Here is a 13,275-nt window from a genome sequence, read left to right as displayed (position 1 = left end):
ATGGAAGAGTTTCATCATCTCTTGAAGATTGGATCTTTTTCCCATAAAAATTCATCATATAGAAGCATTTTCTGTGAAATATTAACACACTGTAAATATCAAAATTCAGATAATTAGTGAGGCCCAAATAACACAATTATAGTATTGAGAACTGCTCAGAAAGTTCAAAGTCTCACCCATAATGCTTTTAGCCAAGTCCAGAAGCTGAAACAGTTTAATTTGCCAGCAGTTTTGTAACATTTCTGGCAGCAGCGAGATATGCTTGATGAGACCCTTTGCCTGGAATAAACTTTTGATGTCTGAGACGAGCCTGACATTTCCACTTCCTATTTAATTTTTAAGTAACTTCTGCTTTAAAGTTCTGAGCCCAAGTTTCCTGCCCCAAGTAAACCAGATCTCTTCATTTTTTACTTTCATTTTCCACTTCTGCTTTTCTTTGCCAGTAATATCACTAGAAGCTGAATCCCAGTGGCAAATGGCTTCCTAACCCTACCATTTCCATGTTTTCTGCAGAATTGATCATCACTTCTGCATCTGATTAAAACAAACTCCAAGGCTATGCATTAAAATCTTCTAAAAACAGTGCCATCTCTGCTGTCCTGCAGTTAGAGGGAACCTCTGGTTTCAGTGCTGGAGATGAGCAAGCGCCTCGCATGGCTTCTAGATGAAGAAATAAACTCAGTGACTGATGCACTGTTAGAATGGCGGAGCTTGAGTGAAATTTGACTTTGCAGCATCACAGAATAGAAAACAGAACGAATTCCTTTTCCAGGTCTCAAGTGCTACTGTCGTTCAGAGCACTGCCAAAGACAGTAACAGGGCAAGAGGCTTTGCCTTCCATTTTCTTTCAAATCTGGAACTATTTGGCAGGGAAAAAAAAGACTTCATAGCAGTAGAACACATTTCCTCGTCAGGATCAAGTGACAGCATAGCACAGCAAGGAAGTGGCATGACACAGCTGCCCTGGGAAGCCCTAGAAAACAAAGGGCCCCAGAAGAAGAACCATTAACAGAGAGTACCAAATAATGTTTATATAAATGTATTTTATTTATAATGTATGCAGAAATCATATCACATGTATAAACATACCTATGTATATAAAATTGCAGCACAAAAAACCCATTTATATCAGGTGATCTCCACTCCTGGCAGAGCTCTATCAAGAACCTGTAATAAATATACTTTACTTATGTTGTGAGGTATTGGTTTTAAAAAATTAATCTATTTTAATTATGCAATGTGACAAGTCCCTCTCCTATGCAATGGCTGAAGTACCTGTAACAAATAGGGTTTTTTGGGTTTTTTAATGAGGATTCAGAATATGAACATGCTGCTTATTCATGCAGTAGCTCACAAACCACTCTCCTTCTGTAGGGAGTGGGATGTCCATTTACAGCCGTGCTCAGGCGTTCATTTGACTGTTGTGTGCATTATGAATTGAAAGTAAAACCTAGCCCACCATTCATACCTTCTAAGAGTCTGGAACTTAGAGTTAATCCCACAGTTTCTCACTCCATCTCATCTCCACTCACCTCCATCACTCCATCCGCCATGATTACAGAGCAGCATACCTCAATCACTACATGCTTTTTTTAAACTTTAGTCCCCAATGAATTAATTCCTATTGAAAATTTTACAAAGTGAAAATCCCAGTAAGGAGTGTTAAGAAGTAACATTAAACAGAAGCCTACAAGCAGTGCTTAGTGTTCAACCAAAATTAATTGTTGACTGAGGCTGACTCTTCACTTTGAGGGGAAATTTTATTAAAAGCAAATTCCAAGAAAATATTTTTCCCCTCAGTTCCTAGACAAGATTAACTGTTTTCTGCTTCAGAAATAAGAGCCTAAAAAAAGAAAAAAAATCCCCATCAAAATACAATCCATCTGAAGTGTTCTTTTTCCCCACAATCTGTTAATCAGACACTTCAAGTTCTCTGTGACCCTGAGGAGAGGAGGACATTCCTTTCAGCCTCTCCGCTGTGTTTTTCTGACTGCACTCCCAGGCCTGTGCACCCAGCAGCAATCCAGGTACAGCCAGCTGGGTTGGTACAATCTGGAAGCTTGTTGCAATAACACACAGAACAAAGAACACAAGGAAGAGCCTGGCAGCTGTATAAAACTCCCTCTGAGCACCAGTCTCCACAGAAGTTCACCAGCCTCAGCAACCAGCATGACCAGCCAGTCTCAGGGAATCCAGCAGCTTCTGCAGGCAGAAAAACGTGCCAAGGACAAACTGGAGGAGGCCAAAAAAAGTAAGTAGCTGGCCTGGTTTTACTGTACTTCTCAAGTGCAAACCCTTCAAAATTATAGTAGCTCACAGAAAAAGATTATTTCATCTGTGTACATGCACCAGTGCTGTGCCTTGTCCGCAGCCAGGCATTTACTCAAACCTGAACATTCAGAGTTTGCTTAAAATCCTGTGTGCTTGTGTTTATGTGTACATGTACCTTACTACATTAAATAAGATTTTCTTTGTAATATTCATCCTGTCAGCTGCATTTGTTCTTCTTTATCTCAATGCTGATAATGTCATTACTGCCTTGCTATTTAAATTAAAATCCTACATGCCTTTGGCTGCCAGCTCTGGAGGACCAGGCTCCAAACTCTTTATTTTTCTTTATAGGTCTTGCTCAAATTTTTCAGTGTTCCTCTTTATTTGCAAAATTCAGTAACTTGTCTCCTAACTGAAGCTGGGCTTCAAAAAATTATGTTAAAACTAAGGGGAGACTTAAGTACCCTGATAGTAATCAAAGTCACAGTAAAACCATGAGCACTCTCAGTACTGCAGTACATCATTCACAGAAGTTTTATTACATGGAACAAGTAATTATTCTCCTGAGTGCAAGTACAACCACATGAGTCATTGATCTGCACTAGCACTGAAAAATTAATACTGTTTTCCAAAGTGATCTTGCTTTAGAAACCAGAAGCAGAATGCAAAGAAAATGCATGACAATGATGTCATGTGGAGCAAGAGCATGATTAAAGGAATATACTTTGTTTTCCAGGGAGGAATGGAAGCTAAACAGAATAATTTGTGTAGTTTCCATATCCCTTCTGCACGTGAATCAGCACTGTTGTGTGTTCATTAATTTTTAGTGTGATGTGTCAATTTTAACAGCAGCACACGAAAATAAGTAGAAAGGCAACTCGCCTCCCTAAGCATCCAGCCACTGCCTGTACCTTGCAGACACAACAGAGGTTAAAACAAATCCTCCCACCTTCATAAAACAGAACTCTCTCAGGCAGAAACCTGAAAGAAAGGGACAGTTAAGTCGTGTTTTGATCTCTTACACAGCCAAACTAGGAGCTCTGGAAGGGATGTTTTTTCCTTTCTCATGTAGGGCAGAGGAAACAACTGCTCCCTCAAAGCAAGCGAGCACACAACCTGGAATGGCACAGTCTCAGTGGAGGGAGAAGGAGTTTGGCCTGAGCACAGACTGCAGAGTCAGGCCTTTAACTGTCACAGCTTGAAGTGAATGACACTTTTGGGGTTGGGGGTTTTTTGTTGTTGCTTTAATTTCATTTGTGTTTGTTTCTAAAACCAGAAGAGTCTGTTTAGCTTTTTCCTTAACAGTCAGTTGAAAAGGAAGCTTCATAAATTAAGGAACTCAAAAAATTAAAAGTGATGACCAAAGATGAATGTCTTGCAGAATCCAGACATGGTTATGGATGCGTTTACTCCACTCTGCAAAAGACACACTCCTTTGTCATCACCTCAGCCTTACTTGGAGTGCTTGTGAAAAGAACAGGATTTCTTATAGATAAAGTATCTTCAGACCCCTCTGAGTCAGAAACTTGAATTAAACCACTACCAGTGTTTACCTCAACCCTAACACACCTAGTAGGAGTTGTTAAGCAGGTACAGAAAAATAGGGATAACTTCAGCAGTCTCTTCCCCATGTTGATTCTGCAGTTAGATCAAAACAAAGGATTGCAGTTTGTCTCTGAGCATAAAAGCTGAAGTAAAAGGAAATACATGAAATGCAACAGATCTGTGCAGTGCAACTGGCTGACCTGTGCACACACAGCTGGGTGGAAAAAGGAAGGACGTGCTGCTTCGCCCCAGAAAGGCCAGCTCAGATCCACCCGGCACCAGCTGGAATCGGCAGCTGCTGCTCACTGCAGGTCCGGGCTGCCAGGGAAGGCACGGAACCCTTCCAGCCGTGCCACGGCTGCCGCAGCCCTGTGACCTGCTTTGTCACCCCAAGCAGGCATTGCACAACACCGCTTCACCGATGGGCCAGGCTCTTGTGCTGACACCGGGACATCAGCTGGCAGCTTGTTCATTGGACACACCGGGAAAAGGCATTTGCAAGGAAATGTGACTAGCAAAACTACCCTGAGGCAAAGCCTTCAGTGTTTACAGTTGATACCCGCATAACCAATCAAAATGTAGTGTGAACACACATAATATTGTATATAAACAGTTAATGGGCCTAGGTTTTGATGACATATGTGCAGTTGTTGGTAAAGCAAAAGCTACTTGAAATAACTGGGAAAAAAGCAAATAAAATTATATTGATATACAAAAAACAAAGTAAAAATATAGTGCTAAAGCTCCTCTTTATGTGCTTTTTCTTACTTCTTGCTCAATACCCTTTTTCCTGGCTTGATATCATTAGCTGATATAATTTATACCTGAAAAATTATTAATATTTTAAATAACTAATTAAATGAACATGCACAAGGCTGAAATTATTAAATTCATTAAACACAATCCAAACCAGTCTGCAATCCTTTGGCCTTTTGAATATGGTGCCGCTATATCTATCATTTTTACTTTAAGCACAGTTTGGATCCCAGAAATAACTGAACATAATCAGTGCCAAGACATCAATTCCTGAAAATCCTTTCGGGTAAAACAAGGAAAGCAAATGTGTTGCAAACACTGGGCTTAGCAAAACTTGTTCTCTTATAGATTTTTATATCTTCCCTTGAATTTCTCATGCCTAATAAAAAGAAAACTCAGATGAAAGATTATAGAAAATCAGATTTAAACCAAATGTTAATCAAAATAAGATATTGTAAACAGAATTGTATCCATGGCACTCTCTTGGAAAATATCCAAGACATATTTTATCTACTGAGAAAGCTATACATCATGCTCAGCTGCCTCTATTCTATTTTATTAAAAGTACAAAATAGTTTTCTCAGAATGCTCATCCCCACATCCCATTTTCCAATCATGTTATCAAGAACAACTGAAATGGTTCTATTTTAAGAAAATATGATTAATTTTTGGCAACTTCTTCAAATGACTTGATTTCTCTACAGAAATTCGGGAAGAAGCCTAGATGATGTGTTTGAAAACAAAACTCCAATTTTAGCACTGCAGTTTTTGGAAAGTAAGAGAACTTAGTGTTTGAACAAATTAAAATGCAACATTTTTGCCTCCTGCTGTCTTTCTTGCAAGATCTAAAAAGCTACAACAACCTAAAGGACACCAGTTCTTATGGATCTAACCAGAGCAAGGTGTTTGATTAACATCACAGAAATACCTAGAAAGAAGAATACAGCCTTTCTCCATGCTAATAACACTTTCCCACGTTAGGCAAGAAAATCCCTACAGGGCTGACTGGTCACAACAAGTTTTTAAAAATTTGACCAATTTAACACGATGTCTGAAAATTTCTAAGCTGTGGGGCAAGGAAACCAGGCATAGCACATCTGCTTTGCTGTTCCCCATCTTCAAGGATGGAAGGAGGAACAAAAAACCAGCAGCAATCCTGGCCACCACAGCTTGACCTTTGTGGCAAAAATCTCTTAAACTTGGGGCTTTCTGTACCTCACCTCCATGAACCTGCGGAAATGTCATAGGGCCAGGCTGGTTTGCCTATCCTCTTGCACTTCTTGCCCTCTTTTTGCATGATACTGGGCTGAATTTCAGTGCTCTGCCACCCTTCAGTGTGTAAGGGTTGATTTCAGCTTGGCTGTGCTCTGCAGAGAACCCAACCCTGGAGATCAGTAAGGCTTTGAAAAGGCAGTCCTGTATTGCACAACTAGGGTAGCAGACAAGTGGTTAACAACAGACCAGTTAATTAATTTTGGTTTCTCTCTAGTGGAACAGCAGGTTAAGCTCTACTTTCTGCTTAACTTAATCAGGTGCAGCATATGCACCATCACATATGTTGGCAGTTGCCGATTCTGTCCACAACGTTGTTGAACTAGCAGTAATTTACTCACAGCTTTTCCACTTAATTAAATAGGAAGCAGCAGGTTCCTGCTGTGCCAATCCTAAAGGCATCATGGAAAAATGAAGTGGCTGCCACCCTCCAGTGACACCCTATGTATTGTGCTTACTCCAGAGCACTGCCAAGACCTGACACACACACGTGTATATATATACTCTTTGGTTCACTGTCTACATTGTCAGAGGGAACGGAACTGTTGTTTCATAGTTAATCTCTTTCCATTTTGTGCATTTTAAATGGATATATTTATCTATCTGGTGGCCAAGTATGCAACATATTTACTACAGATGGCCCCCCAGATGGAATTTGAAATTAAAATCCCACTGATTCTGAAATAATTTAATTTGCTATAAGAGATCCAGTTTCTCAGCTGGTGAAATTGGCAAAGCTTCATCGTAGTCACTCCCCCCGACTGCCAGCTCCAGAGAATCACCCCCCGGCTCCACTCCTACAGAGTGGAAACCCTACAAAAGGCTGATCAGCTCCAAATTTGGAGAGGAGAATAAGGGAAACTTCAAAATACAGAACTAAACCTGGTTCCAAATGTTGTTGTCCAGACTTATGTCAGGCTCCTACACAGATCTGTCAGTTCACTCGTCCTGGTCCCAACACTTCATACAGTGAGTGGCAGAAGCTGGGGGAAATCAGTCTTTCTCAAACAAATACAAACTCTGGAAAAATGCCCATGAGGTTTTAAACAGCCTCTCTCCCCTTTATACACACAGTGGCTCAATGGGAGAAGGACTCTGAGAAATATCATTTCCCTCATAAGAGAGCCCTGCACTGATGAACTGGGAGTCAATAAAGTGCCTCAGTAGGCTGCTCTCTCCTGTAAAAAGCCTGTGTACATGACACCCCCAAGGTCCCACAAAAGCCAACAGTTCAGGAATCAAGACTTAAAAGGTAATTCCCACTTCATGCATCTCTCTGCTTCTACTCACCCATCTGCAGGTAATTATTTTGGAAGGAGCCATCAACTGGAGAAGTAATTTCCTGCTGAATCAGGTATTTTACCCAGGCTTTTGCTGAATCCTAGATGGATTAGAACAAACAGTCTTCCTCCCAAGCTTCAGCTTCCTCATTATGCCATGCTCAGTGGAAGCAAGTTGCTACGTGACACATCTGATAAAGCTTCAGAAGCCCAGCTCAGGTGTAACCAAACCAGTGTAACAGCTTGGAGAAATGTCAGAAATATTTATGCTCGTCTTCCTAGCCTAGGCAGAGAATGTTTCCTAGGATTTCAGGAAAGCAGAAAAGGTATCTTTTGTCTTCTGTGCTTGAATTAAAAGCCTAAAAAATAAAAATAGTAAAAGAATTTAAAAGCACTTATTGTTCAGTGGTGTTAAATAGGTTGTTACAGTAAGTAAATAAATCAATATGCCACATGAGATCAAGATGGCTCTCTCAGTTGCCCAGGCTGCCACTCTCTCATTCTTGTGATATCCTAATTTAATCAGCTTTTCAGCCACTGAAGATATTTTTCCTGTTAAGAAAAGGGAGCAAGCTTATTCCCTCTCCTCCTGTAATTCTATGTGTACAGCAGAAGGAGACCCCAAAAATCAGCATCAGCCCAGGTGTCTCAAGTATAACATATCAACATTCCATGCAAGAGGTTTACAGTTAGAAAATTACTTCTTCCTCACAAGGTAGTATGGCAGAATCCTGAGGAGATCCAGCAACTTTATCAACTTTAAAAGTGACAGAAAAGCCCACTGGAGTTTTATGACATGCTCGTCAGCTCCTTCATGTAAAAATGTAAACATCACATTTCCATCAAGCCATTTACTCTTTACATGACGACCCTTCTAGACCCAGGAAGTACCTTATGCCCAGTCCTGCAATGACTTATGTGCTCTTGATTTGACAAGCCCATCCTGTTTTACCTAAAACAAAGTAACTACTCACAGCAAACAACATTAGATATGTAAGCAAGACTGGTGAGGAGGAAGGCTCTAGTTTCCACTACATCCTAGAATGTCTCCTTACAGGTCACCTTCTCGTTTAAAGTGAAAAGAAAAAAAAAAAAAAATCCCTGTCATGATTTCTGTGCACTGGTAAAGAATACCTTTGACCTTCTTCTCCTAATCACTCACCTCTGCATTTAACAAAGGTTAGTAGGAAAGGGTGGGGGACAAAAGGACAAAGCCTGAAAGTTGCAACTCAGTTTGGTAGTGAAGACATCTTGCATTATTTTGGATATCTGCCAGCTCTAAGCAGAATCCAGTTGGTGTGGGATGAAGGCATTCTGGCAACCAATCAATACAGGAAATCTTACAGAATAACGTCTTTTCCCATCCGTGACAACTAAAATCTGTTATCTGGCTGCTACCATTGCTGATGAAGAAATGATAGATATTTATTTAATCACCAAGCTGTGATTCGAAAAAAATGCATTTGTGTTGAGGGAAGGCATGTACTTGCAAAAAGACTTCTGTTGTCAACAAACCAAGAAGCTCTTCCCTTCATGTTTGCTTCTGCACAGGAAGCTGGTCTCAGAAGAGGGGTACTTGCATGACTGGCTAGCAGTCAAAAAGTATTTTAAGTAAATCACTTTGTCTCTTCTGACCATTCTTGTGCAAATAAATCTGATGGACAAGACTTTCAGCAAAGTCAGTGTTCTACTATGCCAAGTAAAATATCTCTGATTCGGAGAGATTGATCGTTGGGGATACAGGGGCAGTATGTAATAAATGCTTCTTTCTTCTCCCTCCAGGAAAGGGTAAAAGGCTGAAACAGGCCAAGGAAGAAGCCACAGCCGAGATAGACCACTACAGACTACAGAGGGAGAAGGAATTTAGAAACAAGGAAACAAATGTAAGTAAGAAACTGTGTGTGTGCTTTTGTCATACCAAATTGCACAATGGTAAACCAAATTGCTTCCAAGAATATTTCATGGACACCCCTGCAAACCAGTGTGGTCATACTGATTAAACACAGGGGTGTTAGCTACAGTGTCTATATGCTTCATTTGGACTTTTTCACAGGCTTTGAATGCATTTGTAGAAGAAATTGTGGACATTCACCACTAAAATGGTCCAGATTCCATAGTTGGTTCATTCTTATGCTTTGAAGTCATATGTCCCTTAAGAAAATATACTTTTGGGTCCTTTTTCTATAACCCCAGGCAGTTCCTGTCCTGAAACTGGAGGATTCGGTAAGGTGTATATGTCAGTAAAAGCAAAAGTTTAAAATGTTTCTTTCCATTTCTGTTCCACTTCAGCTGTCTCTTTTCATTACATATAAGACCACATCCTTTATCAACTGAAATCACCAAAACTTGGGATTTTTTCACTGTTTCTGTACGAAAAGTGGTCTGATGTGATATTTTCATATCTGAATAAAGCTGTTTTATACATTTATGGCATCTTGCTTTTTCTCTAGTATTTCCATGAAATTCACAAACCATTCCCTTTTTACCAGGTGACCTTCCTCCTACATTTTCTTTTTGTTTTCCCCCCAGCTTGTATTGTGCAAAGGCAAAGAAAGTATTGTGCAAAAAGACATCAAAAAAAGAAAAGAAAAAAAAAAAGCCAAAGAGGTCAAACAAAATCTGTTTTATAAACCTGTGATTTCACTCCCACTTCACATAAAACCCTTTCCAGCAGGGATCACAAGCCTTAGGAACATCTAGACACAGAAAGTCTCTATCTTACCCTGCCAACCTCCAGACACACTGTCACACAGGCAGGCCAGGTAGAAATGTCTCAAATGTACAATTTCAGTTGTTTACTGACACCAAAACAAAGTAAAAACACCTCAAAAATTTGTTCACCTTTTCAGTCAAGCCAGACTTCTTGTTCTAGGTCTTGATAGCAGAAGAGTAAAGATGTTGCTTTGTTGTGATCTCAATTTTTTCATCACAACCAAATTTAAGCTGCAGGGAAAGGCCACTGTTTGTCGACCGAACGTTTCACAGGAGCAGGACAGAGCACATATTGCTCCTCGAGTGACAGCATGTTGTACAAGATCATTGCAGTCCTCCTCCACGTTCCCTGACCCCATTATGTCGAACATGCATCTACCCAGACAAATGCCATCGTTATTAACCTGTGTCTGGGAGGCAGTCAGAGCCAGTGCAGAGGGAGCTCTGATGCCGGGTTCAGTTTACTTTCTCGGGTGTTTGAACACAAGCATTTCTAATTCTCTGTCACAGTCCCCTTTAATTCTTCCTTTTACTTTGTGTCACTTGTATCCAAACAGGAGCAAATTTTCTCATACTATGAGATGCTTCATATCCATATAGAATTAATACCAGCAACAGAAAAATAATGAATGAGGTTAGAATGACAACATGCAATATCTTTTCAAAACATGGAAAATTTTTTGCCTGGAGCTCAAACTAATTTTTCTAGAGTTCATAGGGTTTTTCACTTTATGTCTCAGGTCACTTAACTCTGGAGATGTGCAGCCTGGTTCTGAATTTTGGGGCTTCTGAGCCAATGTAATATTTTAGCTGCTTTGAAATGACACTAGCATAAAACCTGTGTGGGAAAAATAAGGGAGAGACCTTCAAGGTCAGTAGAAATCATAAACTAAGCAAAGATTGCTTGCAATCTGCAAGAAAAAGGTCCTCAAATTCAAAAGCAGAAAAAGAGAGGGAAAAACACATAGAAGAGTAAGAATTTACTCTCTCAAATTACAATATTAGCATGAGCTGAGAAAGCAGGTCTGCAGAGGCTCTTCTTAAAATTATAATACTTTTCTTGAGGCTTTTCAAAAGTATTTAGTAGCTGGATAACATGCAACCATCTGGGATCTCTGGAAACTTACTTTCCCCAGTGGAAAAATTCAGTTCCATAAATCTGGTCTAAGCAGTACAACCTTTTCTACACACAACCCTTGCAACTTGTCTAAAAGTTAAAATAAAATGTCAGCTAAAAATAGTTATTATAGAAAACTCTAATCTTTTCCCAATACTTATTATTATGTCTACAACCTACATTTCTTCCAAACTGAAAAATGGTTTACATCTGGATTATGGACAAATGTCTTCCTACGTTGCCAGGTACTGATAAATGGAACGCGGAAGGTGGCTTATGCAAAAGATGCTTTTCCTTCTTTTAAGGACTAACTTGGGCTGAAACCACACAGAAAGTAAATGACCCCTCCCTTGTTTCTGGTCATGCTCTAGGCACCCCCCTAATATATCACAGGTTAGCTGCACCTGCTAGTCCACCCCAGAGAACCGTGGCAGGAACAAGAACAATATGTTACTTATTCCTTTCTTATTCTGCCAGCATCCAGAAATATCTTCTTCTCTCCACATGGAATTCTTTAGCTGGAAACCAATTTTTCTGCTGATATCTGAAGGACTTTTCCATAAGGGAAGAATTCAAGGGATGTTAGGGAAGTGGGGGAGGAGGGAGCAAAGTCACAGATTTGGAACACATGCATCTGTTTATAACATAACCTTGCTAAAATGTTCAGTGAGTCTAGAGTCAATTAAATTCTAAGCGAATGTCCTGATATTAACTGTGCCAGAAGATGTCTGGTATTTCGCCAGATAAGAAAATGTAACATTAAAAGACCTTGTCTGAGGCCTGTTGAGGGTTATACATCACTAACTGCCGAAGACATTTCAAGTACTCTGAAACTGTAATTATGCATTTTCAGGAAGGCTTTTCCATGTTTGGTCCTTAGCTGCACTCACAGGCATTCTCAGTGAGGCCAAACGAAGTCACACGGTGAGAGAACTTAGCTGACTAGTCATTAAAATAGAAAACAAATTAAAATGAGCCATATAAAAGACAAAACATACACAATGTTTTTCCCATAGCGAGCTGGGAGATTTTCACTACATAGGGAGATTCCCATTGCTAATGAGCATATGAGAGTTGCCTTTAATCCTGCTTTTGTGCACACAGTTGAACCCAGATCAAACCCTCACTGTTCGGAAGCACTGTGATGTGTTTGTATTGTGCTTGTGCTACAGGATGAAGTACAATAAACATGGTCATATATAACCTCTCATTTTGCTCAGAAGTCTTCTGCTTTTCAGGTAATGGGCTCCCAAGGTAACCTCTCTGCCAAAATAGAAGAGCAAACAACAGAAGCCATCCGAAACCTTACGAGCAGCTACCACAGGAACATGGAGAACATGATGAAAAAGCTCTTGAGCACAATTTATGACATCAGCCCTGAAATTCACCCAAACTTCAGAGCTGAAGTTTAGGATTCATTGATGTGCTGTGTTTGTAAAATGTAGCCTTCTTTCTTGATAAGCATAAATGCTTCCTCATATATTGTTTCTGTATGTGTGAGAAAAAAAGAGCACTGAAGCCAAAAGCACACAATTCCATACAGGCTTTTGATGTGACAGGAATTACACAGGGTTTCACAAACATTTGTTGGAATATTGTTTCTTGTAGCTAAGCCCCTGTCATTTAGACAGGGGCAAGTCAACAACAGCAGAATAAATGATTATTTGACACCAGCAGGTTTTCAGTGGGAGTCTTTGTTCCTTTTGTCTTATAAAATGTTCTGTACTTGGATGTTATGTTGCATAAAGTCTGTTTATCCCAATCTTTACTGTACATCAAGTCACATGAAATAGAATATCACAAAAAAATGAAAAAGGAACATTTTTGTTTTCCTTGTGACACATAGAGTGGTCAGGTTATGGACCATACAGGAACATTTTATATTGGTCAAAAAGAATAGGTCAAAGCATTTTCAATTTTTATATGGTAGTTAAAAGCAAAATACAGTTAACTTGTAGAAAATTATGCTTAAAAGCCACACTTAAATCTTTTCCGAATATTTAACTACACCACAAACTTTATATAGCTTTGTTAAGTCTAAAAAATGAGCATGGGTATAATCATTATTTATAAAATTACTATGGTGCAAGGGGCAGGCTAGCACATTTATTATTTTCTATACAGTTACTCTGGAAGCACAGGAACTCAAGGGATCAAACTCTACACCAGTTATGCTAAATGGTACCTGAATCCACAGGTTGTTCACCAGAAATTGCATCAGCTGTCAGCTACAGCTCATTTCTGTCACCCTAAGTGACCTTGGGTAATACTTCCCTCTGCAATAGCACAGATTTCCCTTGGAATAAATTCTACTGAAGTTAG

General features: G+C 39.7%; 1 protein-coding gene across 1 annotated transcript; it reads left to right on the top strand.

Annotated features, from left to right (window-relative positions):
- The first annotated feature begins 2,002 nt into the window (after positions 1-2,002).
- ATP6V1G3 (ATPase H+ transporting V1 subunit G3) lies at positions 2,003-12,768 on the top strand. Its single transcript, XM_066193104.1, has 3 exons — positions 2,003-2,251; positions 8,907-9,007; positions 12,192-12,768. The coding sequence occupies exons 1-3, from the start codon at positions 2,170-2,172 to the stop codon at positions 12,363-12,365; spliced, it is 357 nt and encodes a 118-aa protein (XP_066049201.1). The 5' UTR covers positions 2,003-2,169; the 3' UTR covers positions 12,366-12,768.
- The last annotated feature ends 507 nt before the right edge of the window (positions 12,769-13,275 follow it).

The sequence above is a fragment of the Chamaea fasciata genome, unplaced genomic scaffold, assembly GCF_029207755.1.
Source record: "Chamaea fasciata isolate MVZ Bird 193981 ecotype frontalis unplaced genomic scaffold, bChaFas1.0.hap1 SCAF_10, whole genome shotgun sequence".
Taxonomy (NCBI): Eukaryota; Metazoa; Chordata; class Aves; order Passeriformes; family Sylviidae; genus Chamaea; species Chamaea fasciata.
This window is presented reverse-complemented; position numbering and strand designations above follow the sequence as displayed.

Coding starts and splice junctions, on each gene's coding strand:
- ATP6V1G3 (XM_066193104.1), top strand. CDS start 2,170: ATGACCAGCCAGTCTCAGGGAATCCAGCAGCTTCTGCAGGCAGAAAAA. Junction 2,252..8,906: donor ACTGGAGGAGGCCAAAAAAA/GTAAGTAGCTGG, acceptor TTCTCCCTCCAG/GAAAGGGTAAAAGGCTGAAA. Junction 9,008..12,191: donor TTAGAAACAAGGAAACAAAT/GTAAGTAAGAAA, acceptor TCTGCTTTTCAG/GTAATGGGCTCCCAAGGTAA.